General features: G+C 25.6%; 2 protein-coding genes across 2 annotated transcripts in view; both read left to right on the top strand.

Annotated features, from left to right (window-relative positions):
• LOC111612786 (midasin-like) overlaps positions 1-13,420 on the top strand; it is a 162,112-nt gene extending 148,692 nt beyond the window's left edge. Inside the window, exons 23-24 of the mRNA XM_023354042.1 lie at positions 13,076-13,358; positions 13,416-13,420. Of these exons, the coding sequence (XP_023209810.1) occupies positions 13,076-13,358; positions 13,416-13,420 (288 nt within the window). The remainder of the gene's footprint in view (positions 1-13,075; positions 13,359-13,415) is intronic.
• Positions 13,421-16,541: 3,121 nt separating this feature from the next.
• LOC111612783 (midasin-like) overlaps positions 16,542-17,527 on the top strand; it is a 104,884-nt gene continuing 103,898 nt past the window's right edge. The window contains exon 1 of the mRNA XM_023354038.1: positions 16,542-16,784. Within this exon, the coding sequence (XP_023209806.1) occupies positions 16,542-16,784 (243 nt within the window). The remainder of the gene's footprint in view (positions 16,785-17,527) is intronic.

Genomic DNA, 17,527 nt, shown 5'->3' with positions numbered 1-17,527 from the left:
TTTATATATATATATAAATATATTTCTAAATAATTTTTTAAAACTAATTTATAATAGATGAACACAAAGTGTTAAAATAATTTCTTTAAAACAAAAAAAAAAGGAAATTCTAACTTGAAAATTTTAAGTTTAGATTGATTTATTATATAAAATTTTTTTTGTAACTTATGATTTAAAATATACTTATTGACATTTTTCTATCAATAAGTTGGTTTATTTATCAAAAACGTTTCTAAAACGGTTAATTTATCATGTTTAATTAAACTACACTTTCCTAGATTTATTTTCCTGTTTACACTTTTAAAAATGATTCCTAATGAAAATAATTTTTCTTTTTAATTTTTATATATAAATTATGAAATTTTAAAATCTCACAATTAGTAAGTTCAATACACCCAGTTTTATCAATAAATTGACAAAAATTTTAATTCTATTATCGAAGAGCAAATTTATAATAAATTTTCGTGTACAAATTTAAAGGAGGGAGGGAAAAAAAAAAGACAATGTTAGGTGAAAGAAATAATGAAAAATAACTGTGTAATGCCGAATTTATACAGTATTTTTAAAGATTTAATTCAAACAAATCATCTTTTTTTAAGGGGAAAAAATATATGTATTATTTCTGGAAAGAAAAATTGAATGTAAATTAATTTGACGGTCACAAAATGTAATAAAAGAAAGATTTTTTTTAAAAAAAACACGTTCAGAGCTGTAGAAAAAAAGCGGAATAGTTGAAATGATGTATGTGACCACAAAATTGTCTTCTGTCGTGGTGACAAACGATTCTGCTACAAATCAAACGTTGCACTTCCCCTTAAAATAAAAAAAAGGAAGGTGTAGGAGGCTAGGTAAACGTGAGTTGTAGCCTATGCTCTAGTGAACGAGATAAAAACTTTTATTCTTTTAAAGAACAAATATTTGCCCTAGTTATCTATATGCATATGAATAATTTCTAGAATATATTTATTCAAAATTTATTGAATTTAAAAATTTCGTAGGCGTATAAATTAGCTTTATTAAGTTGGATAAATATATTCTTCAATGACGTATAACTGTTTATTTTTTTCATAAAATTATTAGAATTTTTTAAAATAATTCTTTTGTATTTATAAAATAAGTAGGTTATTCCTGATGATCCAAAGAATTTTTTTTTATACAAATCAAATAAGCTTTAAAAATTTTAGATTATAAATATTTTTATTAATCCTATTATAATTTCCATTTTTTTTTTCCTTTTAAATTTTAAATAATAAAACTCGAGTTTATTTAATTTTATAATATAAAAATTATGACAGGAACTGTGAAGTATTTGACAAATTCTTGTAATCTTTCTGTCAACTGTTTATCTGTCAAGTTTATCTGTTAAGCCTTGGGGTCATTTAAGTTTATTACAAGTTTTAAAAAATAATTTTTTTTTCTTAGTAACATATTAAAAAATTTGAAAATTATATTAATATTTTGCATATTTTATATGCTGCATTTTTTTTACATGTATGTTTTGATATGAAATATTTTTACGCTTAAAGAAATACTTCATACCAAGTGATATTTTGTGAGTATTTCATGATTACACGAATAAATTCTGTTGATATAATTTTTCATTCGTGATATATGTTTAATTATCGTTAGATAATCCATTGTATAACGTGTAGTTTTGTAGTTTCTTTGAGCTAATTTCTGAAGTATTCTTTAAAAAATGGGATCGACAAAACATGGATTAAAAATTGATATTTAATGGATAGGTTGAAATGGGCCAAGAATGTTATGATTCCTGTTGTTTCGATGATATTCTGAGAACGTTTTCTATATCTTTTACTCTGAAATAGAATGATGACTATTATTAATTTCATTATGTAAAAATAATTAAGATTGTTAGAAACTGTTTTGAACAAAAATGTACTATACTTTTTTTTTTATCAGATTTTTTAAAAATTATTTATTATATTTTTCTTAAATTAATCTTTGTTCTTTATAATTAATATATTTCAGCAATTATTTTTATAGAAAAGTTTTCATTGTATGTACTATACAAGGTTAATTCTCAGACGTATTTTAAAACAAAATATTATTGAAATGACAGTTGCCTTAACATCACAACATGACGTCGCGACGTCACGTTGTTCGCATTCTTGTTTTGTGAACAAATGCGATGTTATAAAAAAAAGAATGAGAGTGAATGCAGATATAATTAGAGTAATGAATTTATTATTTTGAAATACAAAAAAAAAAGAATTTTTATTTTAATATTACACAACTTTTGTACGTGCACAACATTTTCTTATTGCTTTCTCACGGGTGTTTTATAAATTCGTCAAGTAATTTAGTGTTGTATATAAAAATATATCTGAATAAATTTGCTAATTCAACCGATATTGCTTGTCAAGTAGACTAATCCATTTACTTTATTGTTAATTCCATTTCATGATTTGAAGATTTTCACAGCTACGGAAGCTGGTAATTGTGCAATTGTATAACTTTAACTACAAATTCTGTAAGAGTCAATCAATAATAAAATAAATCCAATCATTTCGTTGCATTAATAGGAAAGAGTTGAAACTTTTGCAGAATTTTGCAAAGGACTGGGTGTTTTTTATAACTAATTTGTTACACTTTTTTTCATATTTGTGTAAAGAAAAGTGTATTTATATATTTATGCACGAATACTTCTATAAATTAAAACAAATATTACGGACACATCAAAATTCGCATTCGTTTCCTTTTAGATGCTTAAACATATTACAGTTCGCTTCAATTAAATAACATTATTAAATTTTAAGTATGAAAATAAATCATTTGAAATAATTTCCAATTTCCTCTGTATTAAATGTTATATTTAATTATGCAATATTGTTAGTCAAAAGACAGATTAAAAATTAATTAAAACATATTTAGTATTTCCTACATATCTGTGTTAATGATATTCTCATTTTCGTTTCTGCATAAATTCCGTTTTATTAATTATAGTTTTACTTGATTATGCAACTAGCCTATTTCACTTTTATAAATTATATTTTTGAGTGTATATATATATGATCTCTTTATGAAGATTGACATTTAATAGAACACGATTGTTGGTTGGCTACTATCTATCATTTTCTGCCTTGAACGATTCAATGTATTTATTACACATGTTTAATTAAAAGTTTAAACTTTCTGTGCAGCTTTTAATGTGTGCCCGGAGCATTAATTTGCATTTTACATATTATACACTGCCCTCAGCTGAGTATTAACAGGACAAATTAAAATTTGTCGTTTAGTTATAATGGACAAATTATTTATTTTTTGAAGAAGTGATCAATCTGAAGAGATTATCATAGCAGAGATTATTATGGATTGATTCTATATATTAAATGTAACTTTTCATATATAACTAAGTAATTTTAAACATTATTATTATGAATTTTGTATTTTTATATTTGTAATTTTTGTAATTATAGAACTTAGGAATAAACGAATAAATTATTCAAGAACTTGGGAAAGTTTAAGAATTATTTTAAATATTTAATCACAGAAACTTTATATTAATTTTTATTTTATTCGATATTTACTAATTTCTAGCTTTGCTAGAGTTCTATACAAAATTATTGTCAATTCTTTATTGATATTTTTATTATAATTAACTCCTGCTCCTATTGTCTATATATACTTTCCTTTATTATTAGTGGGATACTTTATAAATCTCCATAAAAAAAATCTAGTGAAAAATATTATTTTTTCACTAGATTTTAACTTATTTATAATTGTAATTTTTCGTAATATCAGAGAATAAAATAACAAATATATTTTTTAATTATAGTTGTTTACTTTAGAGTAGCTTTTTGTAAACAGTAAGCTTTCTGTTATACAAGTATTTATCGCTTATGGTCAAGTTTAAGTAAGAGTGTGTGCAAATTTAATCACTTTTTAACGTCAGTAATGCTAGACATATGTGAAAATTGAATGAAAGAAACATTCATTTATAACTTTATATTAGTAAAGTTAAATTTTGTAATATTGTTACAAAAATTCTTCTTCTTTTTAAACAGCTTTCATTACATTAACTATACAGTACGTGCTATATATATAATAACATTTTCTTTAGTGGAAGCTCAAGATGAGTGAATAACAAAAAGATAATTAAGATCTTACATATATGAATTTTATAGATTATTATATAGCTTTCTTTTTATTTTTTCAGAATATATTTTACATAAGTTTCTAGAATTCAAGATTAACTTTTAAATATATATACATTTGAATTATCATATTCATTTTTTTAATACTTAGCGATTTTACGTCTTAGACGAGATTAAAAATAGAAATTTTAATCAAGTATGAATAAAAGAAGTAATTGCACGTTGTTTGAATTATTCAGTATGGAAATAATTACGTGTGATTATAGTGGAATAATAAATTGTTCAATTTTTCACTAATTCGTAGAAACTCTTAAATTTAATAAACTGAATATTTATTGGTCGATGCTGTCAATCGCCTTTGAATACAATGGAAGTGATGGGATGAGTAAACATCTCGATAGACATATTATCTCCAGTGTGACGTCATGGCTTGCCGGTTACCTAGGAAACGTTTTCTTTCTACCCCCGCAAGAGACCGGAAATTTCGATACTAGTACGTGATTGGATTGCCTCTCTTCTTTTATAAGAAATGATCTCTTTTTTTTTTCCTTTTTATTTTTCCAAATATGATTGTTTAATATACTTTTTATTTCATCGTAACTGGTAACGAAATTGGTTGAATAAGATTTCCTTTTGTTTAAATTTAGGTTTCCGTCTACAGAAACAAAATAGGCAATTAACAATTACTAATGACATCAATTTGAAAATGGGATTTTGTCATTTGACCAGCGATAAGTCTGGCAGATGTACTTATTAACGATTGATTTGTTGCTAACGGAATTTTTTTTTTTTTTTACTTTTTGCATCGTTTACTTTTTTGGAAAAAAAATAATAAAAAAAATCTTTTCCCGCTGGAGATTAACATCCGTTGTTTCAGAAAATTAAATAATCTATTTTTCATTATAAGAAAAATGTATTTAGAGGATCAATGATTTTCAGAGATTAGAAGGAAAGAAACTTATTAATTACTTAATTAATTAAACTTATCGTGTGTAATTTTGAATTAATAGAATTCCATTATTATTATTATTTCACTTGCTAAAAGAAACAGAATAAATTTTGAGTTTGAAATACAGTTTAAAATTTTATAAAGTAATACATAAACTTCATTCTTTCTTTATGAAGTGAAATCTATTGAGTTCTTATTTCAAATAATACAAACCGGATTTTAAGTTAAAAGATTGTGCCACTGTTTTCTTTAATGTTCTGTTAACAAATCTTAAATCTTACATATTCAGAAAGGTTAGTATTTCATAAATTATATAACATCAAAAATATACATGAACTGAATGATGCTTGATGGAATGACTGAAAAAATATTATTTAATTAAAGATTTTTAAATTCTACCAGCAAAAATTATTGTGATAGCGTCACAATGTCTGGCTGTAATTTTTAATTTATTTAATTTTAAATATATGCTCTCTATTTCAAATTAGTAGTCTTTTGTCCCTGTACATCATACTTTTCCTAATAACAACAGTCATGCCCGTTATCTATGTAATTCCGTTCTTAGGAAAATTTTGAATTCAAATACTTTACTTTTGGTCTAGACTGGAAGTTTGTATATAGTTAATTGGGGCCTCCTGCCCGAAAGCTTTCCATATCTGGTCTCTCTAGCTTCATTCTTGAGATTAAGGAAAGATAGACTGACAGACTAACAGGTGGCTATACTGGGAATTTACAGGTCTACATTTTCTATTCAAATTTTATCTCAAAAACCACATTCAATTTGTATAAGACACTGCAAGATTACAATATTTGCAATGTATTTAGGAAAAGATTACAATATATTTAGGAATCGTTTTTTTGTAAAAATTATATTAAAAATCTGAAATAAACATTATGAAAATTTATTAATAGTTTTATTCCGGTTACCTCAATATTTAACATATTTGATATAAATTCAAAGAATATAAATATGAAAAACCTGTTTACGGATCTAATAAAATTTTTCTATATGTGTCTTTATTATCTGGAATATATGTTAAAGCTTATATTTCATATCTTATTATTATTTTTTTAGTCAGCTATTAATTTCTATACAGTATTCTAAACTCAAAATAATATGTCTGAAAACAATCACTTCATAATGTATATAGTTTTTCTAAGATTTTATATAATATAAATTTATTTGTAGATAGATACATTCTTGTTGATAAATAAACAAGAATATGTTACTGTTGATATTGTTGAAGAATATATTAATATAGATTGAATATATGTTGAATAACTTGTTGATATATTATCATATCAACATGAATATATAACTTAAATGTTTTTAATTCTAAATAGTTATCCAAAATTACACATTTTTTAAAACATAGGGGAGATCGGGGCAAGATCGGCATGTTAAGCTTTACTTAAATTTTGTGTAATAAATACTGCTGTAAACTGAAAAAAAAGCTTTGCATATTGTCTATTGGAATGTTACCTTACTATAGAACTGGTTAAAATCAGTTTGGAAATAAAAATAATTAAAATAATTACAACTTTACAAGAAGAGAGAAATTGACGAAGTTGCCCCGGGTATAGGGGCAAGATCGGCAACTTCTCTCTTTTTGTAAAGTTGTAATTATTTTAATTATTTTTATTAAAGTTGCCCCTGGTATAGGGGCAACAGTAATGGGGCAAGATAGGCACGTATATAAAATTATGTTATTAACAATGTATAAGTTGGAATTCACTATTAAAACAAAGAAATACAAATCCAACACCCATTTAATATTATTACAACGAAATGCAAGTTCAAAGACATATATACATGAATAACAAATGCAAACATGTTTTCATTTATCATCTGTTTGATTTTTATCCTTTGCTTCTAATGTGGCTTTATGTTGCCGATCTTACCCCGCTAGTCATGATTTCGAAACATTAAGTACAACCCTGAGAACAGAATGCCAAGCCACGATCTGGCCACGTGAATAAGTTGAAGTTACATCCTTCTAACAGGAAAAGTAACTTTCGTTATCATGGAATTATAACAAAACCTGCCAATTCAATATAAATGGAAAAAAAATATTATATGGAATTGAACGAAAATGAAAATTTGCTTGATAATTCAACTACGCTTGTTGGAGAACAATAAAAACACTACACTCAACAAGCCACCAATAAAACTCAACTGCCTAACCTATAACCAAAGTCTCCTTTTAATTTGTTTTTTAAAAAAAGCGCTTGACAAACTTGCCCCGCATGCCGAAGTTGCCCCGATCTCCCCTATATCTTCATAATTAGGCAAAAATATGATTTTTTACTCCCTTTATATTTATATTTATTTATTTTTTTTTTTGTAAGAAAAAATAGTACATTTATATAGAAATTCTAAGTATTATGGTCTAAAATTTGTGTACTATAGTTAATCTGTTGCAATTTATCACAACAGATGTTAATTTATATTGCAGAACATTAGATAATATTCTGTACTAATTAAAAGAAAATTTATTAGTTTTAATATATTTTGTCATTAAAGTTACATAGATTAAATGTTTAAATAAACTTAAATAAGTTTGTATTTATACAAAACAAAGTTAATATATGAAAATAATTTATTTCAATTATGATTACTAGTATTCATTTAAGTCTTGGATATTAAATAGCAAAATATAGGTATTAGTAAGTTAAATAGTTTGTTGAAAAATTAGTGAAAATTAGAATGAACTAAGAAACATTGATACATGAACAATGAAAATTCACGAACTAAATATTGAAATAATATCATCCTAAGTATGAAAAAGTACTACACATTTTTGTCAACAGAAAGATCAAAAGATGTTATCTGTCTAATAAGTTTTTATTGATTTATTTAAATTTTATATCTTTCCATATGAAAAGAAATTGATAACTGTTTTAAATAAAAAGCAATTAAAATATTATAATTTCTTACATTTAATGCTGAATCTACATTTGTTCTTTTTTATATGTTATTTTTTATATTTATATTTGTTCTCATATATATTTGTGTGTATATATGTGTGAAAGAAAATAAATTAATTTATTATGAAAGTAAACTCTACTAAATAATTAATTTGTTAAACCAAAAACATTTTACTGATAATGAAATATTTATGATTTACTATAAACAAATATTCTTATATAAATGTAATTTCATAAATTCTTTGTTATAAAAATAACAACAGTAAACAACTTTTAAAGGTTTTCAAATGAAATAAATTAGTAAGATCAAGTTGTGAAAAGCTTTTAAACATTTGTTAATAATAATACTTGTTAGTTTACTAAGTTCTTTTATTTTGTTTATAGCCACTGATATATTTTAGTAAAAGTCCTGTCATATTAGAAATTTCAATTCTATTCTTTATTAAATAATTTTAAGTTTTTTTAAATAGAATGGAAATTACAAATAGAGAAAGTAAAGATCCATTATCTTTATATTGTTGGATAATTAATTAATTATATATTAATTACATGCACACTTTCTTGAATATTTATATGTTTGTTAGAGAAATATTTTCTTTTTGTTTCACTAATCTATAAATTTTATTGTAAATCAAAGTAGTTACATTAACTTATAAGAATAATGTACAGACTTCATCAATAGTTTTAATTAAAAAGTTCTGTAATCATTTCTACAAAAAATTATTTTCAGGAATATTGATTTCACCATTAGTTTTTTTAATCACTTGAAGCAATTAGAAAAACAAAATACTTTGTAAAAATACTGTTTCATTTGCATAGTTATCAGTTATTCAATTTAAAGTAATTACCATTTACTTTATTTGGAAGTTAACTAGTTTTGGTGATATAGCACTCTTCAAAAAAAATACAAAATAGTTACAGATTTGTACATCTTGATAAATGTTGGATGTTTTTTCAATGCTTATTACATTTGATTCAAAAGTTCATTTAGTGTTTCAAATGAATACTTGGAGATTTTCCAATAGCCTTTAATATACTACTAACCATATTTCTTCCCATTACTGACAGCTGAAAATTGGTGGACCATATACTTATTGCTCTCAAATGTCATATAGCTATGTGAAGGAGCAAGTTTTTTTTTACTATAAATTTATTATATATAATTCATACTTATTTTACTTACTTCTTTATTTTTTAAATCTCTGTTCTTATTTATTTTATTTTAAATTACATTTCTAATTATTTATTAATGAAATTTATGTAAATAATTAAATTTTTTTAAAATTAATTATGTCATGTTCTTTAACTTTTTATAAACACACAAGTGTTTTTAGATATCTTAAATTTATTGTATATTATATATACAGTAAGACCCCGCTTAATGCGGGGGATGCATTCCTAGACGACAAAGCACTAAGAGAAACAGCATTAAATGAGACCATTTTTACATAGAGTGAATAGGGATAGTGGAACACGCAACCAAAAATTAAGCATATTTTACTATAATTTTAAATTATTTTTATATAAATTTTTGCATATTAATATATGTTAAATAACACATAAACATATGTGCACAGAAATGTAAAGTTAATTTTTTGTGACAAAGGTCCTGGCTCTTCTGAAATTCTTGTTTTTTGTGATGAAGTCGTGTAGTTTCATTGGTCCCTTTCTTTTCTTTCCTTAAGCAAATGTCGATAGCAGAAGATTGCAATCTTGCAAGATGCTTCTTACAAGATTGCATCTTGCAAGAAGAAGCAAGATGAGGCGTTTTAATCAACCTAAAATGCCTCATCTTGCTTTGGCACTCCTATCAAAAATCTGGATCATTCGCTACAATTTGATCAACGATTTCAGTTATCATTAGCAAACTTTTACTAAGGAAAACTGTAGAGAAATTTTTTGGGTTCTTTGTCTTCAGAATCTCTATTTTCCAGTTCTACATGAATTCCTTGTTCTGCCAGTTCATGAAGGTCGTTGTTGGTAAGGCTCTTACCAGAAACCTGCAGTAACCCCAATACCCTGCTGATCTACATCTCCTGTATTGATTAAGTTTACAATTTTGTCAACCTAACGATACAGCAATAGGCTATTCTCAATGAGAATTCTTGGATACTCTCAGCTATAACTACTTCCACACTCTGTTCATGCATTTGTCAATTAATTCTTGCCAAGCGAAGTCGATATTTTCTATGGCATCCATGATGTTATATTTTTTCCAAAAATCCAAAACAAACATAGATTTAAGGGAAGTATGGCACTATGATAAATTGCCATCTTTTGCTAATTGGTTTGTGTTTGGGAATAATTGTATTATATATGAATCAATGAAATACCGCATTAATTTGAATCAGCGTAAAGTTTGAGCGTTTTTTAGGCGTCAAGCAGACCGCGTTATATTGAATCAGCGTTAAGCGGAGTCTTACTGTAGTCAAAACCACACTCAGCAGAAAGAATAATTACTAAAATCATCACTAAACATCTTTGGCTACTGAGACACATGTTTTTGCTTATACACTAATGTTCTCAGCCTAATTTATAGGTCATCTTCAGGTGATATATTTTTGGAACATCAGCTTCAGGATTACAAACTGTTTCAAAATAGAATACAATAAATATCCCATCAGCATGGAAGTTCATTGTAAAAAAAACTTCTTTATTGAAATTTCTGGCTACCTCATCTACTAAGATATATTTTTATATTTAAATTTGCAACTCTAGTTTCATTTTTATTTTATTTTATTTTACCTTTATTTTAGAATTTAATTCTTATGTTACTTTTATGTTGGAATTATTTGAAATAGATGTTACATTTATATTCAAATATTTAAAAGTTGATGTTATAATATTCTATATTTATTATACTCAATTTTGGAACGGTTTGTAATTGATATTCCAAAAATATGTCACCTGAGGATGGCATATAGATTAGGCTGAAAATATTAGTATATAAGCAAATACATGTCTCAGCAGTTAAAGATGTTTAGTGATGATTTTAGTATATTATATACAGTACTTTTTCAAGAATCATTAAACATTCATAAGCTTATGTATTTTATACATTACAATGTCAGAAATATTATATTCTAAGTTAATATAATTTCATTCATTTGTGGATGATTATATGAAGGTTTTTGAAGACTTTTTTCTCTATGATCTTAAGTATTTTAATTCATTGTAGAATTGTCTGAATTTAATACATATTAAACAATGAAATATAAAATGTTTTAAATAAAATATTAATTAGGAAATTTTTAAATATAAAAATAATTACCATCTATTAAATAGCTAAAATCAATCATAAGAATCATGTCTTCATGATTGATTTATGATAATCCACAAAAAATATTTTTATGCCCTTGTAAGATATTTTTTTTTACTTTAATTTTATCAGAAATATTCATTATATAATAAAACTAAAATTTCTTATTGACAATTTTATTTTAATGTTTTTCTGTTTGAAATAAACCATTTATTAGTAATAAAAAAATGCTTAGTGGCATCTTTAGATATAACCCCAAAAAGAATTATTTATATAACTATTCCAACTTTCTATTAATATTAAAAAATAGCTTATTGTGTACAATCAGGAAATTATTAAATAAGTTTGAATTTGAGATAGGCAAATACTAGAATCCTTGAATACTCTCTAGTATTCAAGATCTCGAATATAACGTCAATAAAAAAGAAATTTGAATACTAAATCTACCTCCAATATTATGCCACATGTACAGACAGCACTCATCAGTACCTCTGTTTTACCATAATTTGCAACAAGAAAAGAAGTAGACTGAATGTGTTTGAATGCTTGTTTTCTTAAAAATATTCAGTATATGAGTCTGAGAACAATTGTTGATAAATTTATTGTATTTGAGATAAGGCATAAAAAAACGACTGTAAAACTCAAGTTAAAATAAAAAGTTTGAAGATTCATTTCTTAGAATTTAGTGAATTGTTTTTCTTTTTACTTTACTAAATTATTTTATATATTGAAACAAATGAAATAAGTTAAATAATGAATATTAAATGGATTTCTTAATTATCTTATATAACTTATTTAATTAAGTTCATTAAGTGTTCAGGTATTCAAATATTTGAAATTGAGAAAAGTGTTTTTCATTCATCTTTAGTTTAATTGTGTACAATATGTATAGTTTTTAATTTCAGAAACAAATTTAAATGATAAAATTTTGTTTTTTGATAATATTTTTTTTTCAGAATATATACAAAGTAAATTTTTGAAAGTATCTTTCTTTATAAAATGTAATGTACAAAAACCATTTCAAAATTTTTAAAACAAATTATATATTTTAAATATAACTATTAATCAAAATAATCAGTTTATTAAAATGAATCAATACTTTGTAACTTGAATATTAAGACTAATTAATTTAGTTTTAAGTTAATCATATGAAATTGTTTTTGTACACTGCTTTTGATAAAGAAAACATATTTTTCAAAAATGAATAGTTTGCTATATCTTTGTGAAATATCCATATTTCTATAAATTATTGAAATTAATTTTTTTACAAAGTAATTATTTATATATCTATTAATTTAGAATCATAATTCATTTGTTTCAATTTACTTTTAAATTACTGTAGTTGTTAGTGATCAATATGTATATATTATTTAAATGGTTTATTTTGTAAACATCATAAAATTAAGCATAAAGAATATATTTTATTTAAAAGTCTTTGAATAAAATGGACACAGTGGTATAATAAAGAAAGAAAATTTAATTATGAAAATTGATTATAGTTTAAATTAGTTTACATACAGTATATTTAATATGACAAGGTTGTAATATTAGATGTATATAAACTATTTTAAAGTATTTATTAACCACCCTGTAATTATAAGGCAACTTGATTATTTGTCTTATTCCTTCTATTTTTATTATAATATTTAAAATTTGACAGTTTTTTTATACTCACTGAATTTAGAACTGATTTAATATTATTTAAAGACATATTATTTATGACTAAGTTATTTTATAGATGAAAGTTTTTCAATTTTTAATTTGTTATAAGATCATATTGTTTATATTTTAAATGAATAATTAAATTTTTAAAATTTTGTTTAGAGAGATTTAACACGTCATCTGGATAAAATAAGTAAAGACTTAGAAAAAATCTGTAAAAATATACTTTGGTCAACGTTATCAAGTGAAAACTATTCTAAAAATGAAATTAAATATTTATTTGAAAGTTGGAATGCCTATCATCATTTATGTTTCAAACTCCCTCCATCTAGGACTAATGAAGAAATAAAAGTTTTTCAAAACAAAATAGATGCACTTTGGAAAATCATTAATTGCTTAAATAAATTGTTGATTCCAAATATTATCTCTCCTACCATTTATGAAGGTAAGAAATAGATAATAGATAAATTTTTAATATTATTATTTCATTAAATAATTTCAGTATAGATATTAGCTTAGAATGTGATTTAAATCAGAAAATGATTATTATAATGTTTTTATAATTATATTTCTTACAGTAATACAGTACAGCTATAATTTTAAGGTCCAGTATAGAATATTTTCAGATTATGACAATCTAAGAAAATCATAATTTTTATATTCCAAGCTGTTATAGAATATAATGAATGGAAAGAAAGTATGATGATTGGCCAAATTATGACTACTACAGATTTTTGATTTCTTGATGTTTTGACATGCAAGAAACTTGAAAATGTGAAAACACTTAAAAATTTTGTATATGTATATCAGCATCTATTTTGCATTGTATCTCAGGACTGGACGAACTAAAAATTTTGAAATTTTGCAGAGTTATTTCTATATACATAGAGCTGTTAAATTTTGATGGTTAAAGGTCAAGGGAATGGAGAAATAGAGGGGTTCATGTCTCAAGTAGGGTCAAGCTTAATGAAAATTTTAGTTGTTATTGGCTTTTGCAATTTTTTTTTAAACTTGTTTCCACCCCAAAATTTTGCCTTTTTATAATAATTAATAATATAAAACTTATTTTTTAGCAACATTTCACAACAGATGGTATCACACACAATTTTAACTTTGTTAAAATTGGCATTATTATTATATATGGCATTATTATTTAAGATTATATTTGTTTAAACATTTTTATGAAATGTTGAACCACCAGTCTGTATTCTGTTATTTCATTTCCTTTTGTTTTGAATGGGTCTCATTTGTTGTTACTTGTCTTCTATCATTATATAACATGATCTGAGTAAAGTGAAATTTTTAAGCAAAATATCAGCTAAATTCTAAATCATAAGTAATGCTGTAACTTGTGGGCTCACCATGGTTAACTTCTTGTTTACTGTGGTAATGTCTATAATCTATTTATTTGTTAAGGTTATATCTTCATTGTCTGGAAAGTAGTACTGACAATGCAAAACTGTTGTTTCTCCCACTGTTTTGTTTTGGCTCCTACAAGCACTGAGCTTCTTCCACGTCTATTTAGATTTGGCCATGCCTGCAATAGGCAAGGTACATATCAATCTTGAAAAATTTCTGGGGTTCCCAATCCACAGACTTGAATCTAAATCACTCTGAGTGATATCACCTTTACCCCCTTAGCCATCCAGCCATCTTTCCAACTCTCTGGAAGAATTAACTTATTCCACAGTAGTAACAATGTTTAATTTATTTTTTGGAAAAAATATTGCATGGGCTAAAGTTGAATTAATTTGTATTTTCATTTTTTGTAAAGTAATCAAATGATTATGATGTAAAATTTTAGGATGAAATGTCTTCACTCTCTCCATAATAATTAATCAGACAAAAGCAACTAGTGTCACCTGACAAAATTATTTGAACTAGCTGAAATTCAATACTGTATTACAGATACGAAGACTAATAAAATTAATTTCTAGGAATAATTATTATTACAGACGATATACATATATATAAAATCTCTAAGTCTGATAGTTATAGTAAAGCCAAATTATTGGGGATTAAATAGGGCTAGATTACCACTACTATTAACAATTAAATACTGAGTAATTTGGCTTAGAGGTAAGCATTGGGCATCATCTCTTATTAAATTTAATAATAATTAAATTAATATTTATTAAATAATTTAGAAAATTCTGGAAGAAAAGAATCAACCCAGAACAGGACTCAAATCTCTCAATTGCTGCTTACAATGTGGATGTGTTTCCAGTTTTACTACCCAGACCTCCATTTGATCTCTTGCTTCCAGACATATATTTAGATATAACAATGCTACAATATTCTGGATCTTATTTCTTAACAACTTTGAATTGAAGCGCATTCCGTTAGAGGATCGTGTTACCCGAAGAAGAACTTTAACGGTTTGAAAATGTTTGTAACTTTGTTGTATAGTGTGATGAAATGCACACCAGTAAAAGGCTTATAGATATGTGCATTTTTTATAACAATGTTAGTTACTCACAATAGTGACTGGCGGACAACTCAGCACCCAAGACCTATAACCACCCACTATGTTACCCAAGCCTATATAACCACCCAGCCTGCTATTGCTTTACCCCAGCATGGTATATATATATATGCATATAAACATCTCTAAATTAAATATGTCTGGAAGCAAAGGACACTATCTAATGGTAGCAGCCGGGAGGGGAACTCAAACTTACAATTCCTGTTGCCATGCAGATGCATTGCCATGATGATAAATAGGAGTTATGAATTTGAATCTCATAATGGGGCAATTTTTTCTTTCAAAATATTCTAAATTTAAATTAAAAATTAAATTTATCATTAGATTGTGACCTAATAGACTATCTATAGCTAAATGACTATTTTTAATCATTAGATTAATTTTGTTACATCCCAATATATAATCCTGCAGTTCATTTGGCATATCTATAGAATTAAATTGATTCTTATGTTGTTATATATATATATTTTCCAACTTTTCTCTCTTTGTGCATTAATAAAAATCATAACCCTCTATAAAATGGAAATCTGTCAAAACAGAAAATTGTGTCCAGTACTATTGCATTTAATTTGGACAAGTTTTATCACTTAAATATCTGTAAATACTCAACAAAATAATCTCCTTAAACAATTGGGCTATAAATCAGCTATTATTAATGATTAGATACTAGGTAATTAATAATAGTGGATTTATAGCTTGATTATTTAAGGCAATTTTTGGTTGAGTATCTATATATTGGGTTTTGGGATGTTTTGTATACTTATATCTGTAAATATATAAAAGTAATAGAAATAACTGTCTTATATTGAAATCTAAGTAAATTTATTTTAGTACTATTTTAATTAAATTACAATTGTTTCTCATGTAATGTGATATGTGTTATTAAAAAACCACCATATTATGAAGTTTTTCACAATAAAAATAATGGCTTATGGAAAAAATTGAGTTATTCTCAAATCTTGTATCGTCTTGTAAAATATACGAGGCGTGTCCGGGAAGTAAGTACTGTTTCGTTCTACCGCTATTGCAGTGGTAGTATTGCAGTTCAGCGCCTGCACACACATCTCTCTGGTTGATTGTCAGTCCAGTGATGCCATTACAGCTGGATTGTGTTGTTTTTCCATGTGTTAGTGAGTGTTCAAAATGTTTAAGACTATTGCTGATCCCACTGACTGTGAAGTGCATTCTGTAATATGGTTTTTGAACGCAAAGAATGTTAAGTCAGTTGAAATTCATCGTCAACTTGTAGAGATTTATGATGAAAATGTAATGAGTGATGGAATGGTTAGAAAATGGGTTCGACAATTCAATGCTGAACGCACTGATGTTCATGACGAAGCATGGAGTGGCTGGCCTTCTGTTGTCAATGATGGTTTGATTGCAAAAGTGAATGAAAAAATTCCTAAAAACAGACAGTTCACAATAAGATTGCNCAAAAATTAAGCATATTTTACTATAATTTTAAATTATTTTTATATAAATTTTTGCATATTAATATATGTTAAATAACACATAAACATATGTGCACAGAAATGTAAAGTTAATTTTTTGTGACAAAGGTCCTGGCTCTTCTGAAATTCTTGTTTTTTGTGATGAAGTCGTGTAGTTTCATTGGTCCCTTTCTTTTCTTTCCTTAAGCAAATGTCGATAGCAGAAGATTGCAATCTTGCAAGATGCTTCTTACAAGATTGCATCTTGCAAGAAGAAGCAAGATGAGGCGTTTTAATCAACCTAAAATGCCTCATCTTGCTTTGGCACTCCTATCAAAAATCTGGATCATTCGCTACAATTTGATCAACGATTTCAGTTATCATTAGCAAACTTTTACTAAGGAAAACTGTAGAGAAATTTTTTGGGTTCTTTGTCTTCAGAATCTCTATTTTCCAGTTCTACATGAATTCCTTGTTCTGCCAGTTCATGAAGGTCGTTGTTGGTAAGGCTCTTACCAGAAACCTGCAGTAACCCCAATACCCTGCTGATCTACATCTCCTGTATTGATTAAGTTTACAATTTTGTCAACCTAACGATACAGCAATAGGCTATTCTCAATGAGAATTCTTGGATACTCTCAGCTATAACTACTTCCACACTCTGTTCATGCATTTGTCAATTAATTCTTGCCAAGCGAA

This window comes from Centruroides sculpturatus, unplaced genomic scaffold (assembly GCF_000671375.1).
Source record: "Centruroides sculpturatus isolate CEXI.00-Female unplaced genomic scaffold, Cexi_2.0 scaffold1151, whole genome shotgun sequence".
In the NCBI taxonomy this organism is placed as follows: Eukaryota; Metazoa; Arthropoda; class Arachnida; order Scorpiones; family Buthidae; genus Centruroides; species Centruroides sculpturatus.
This window is presented reverse-complemented; position numbering and strand designations above follow the sequence as displayed.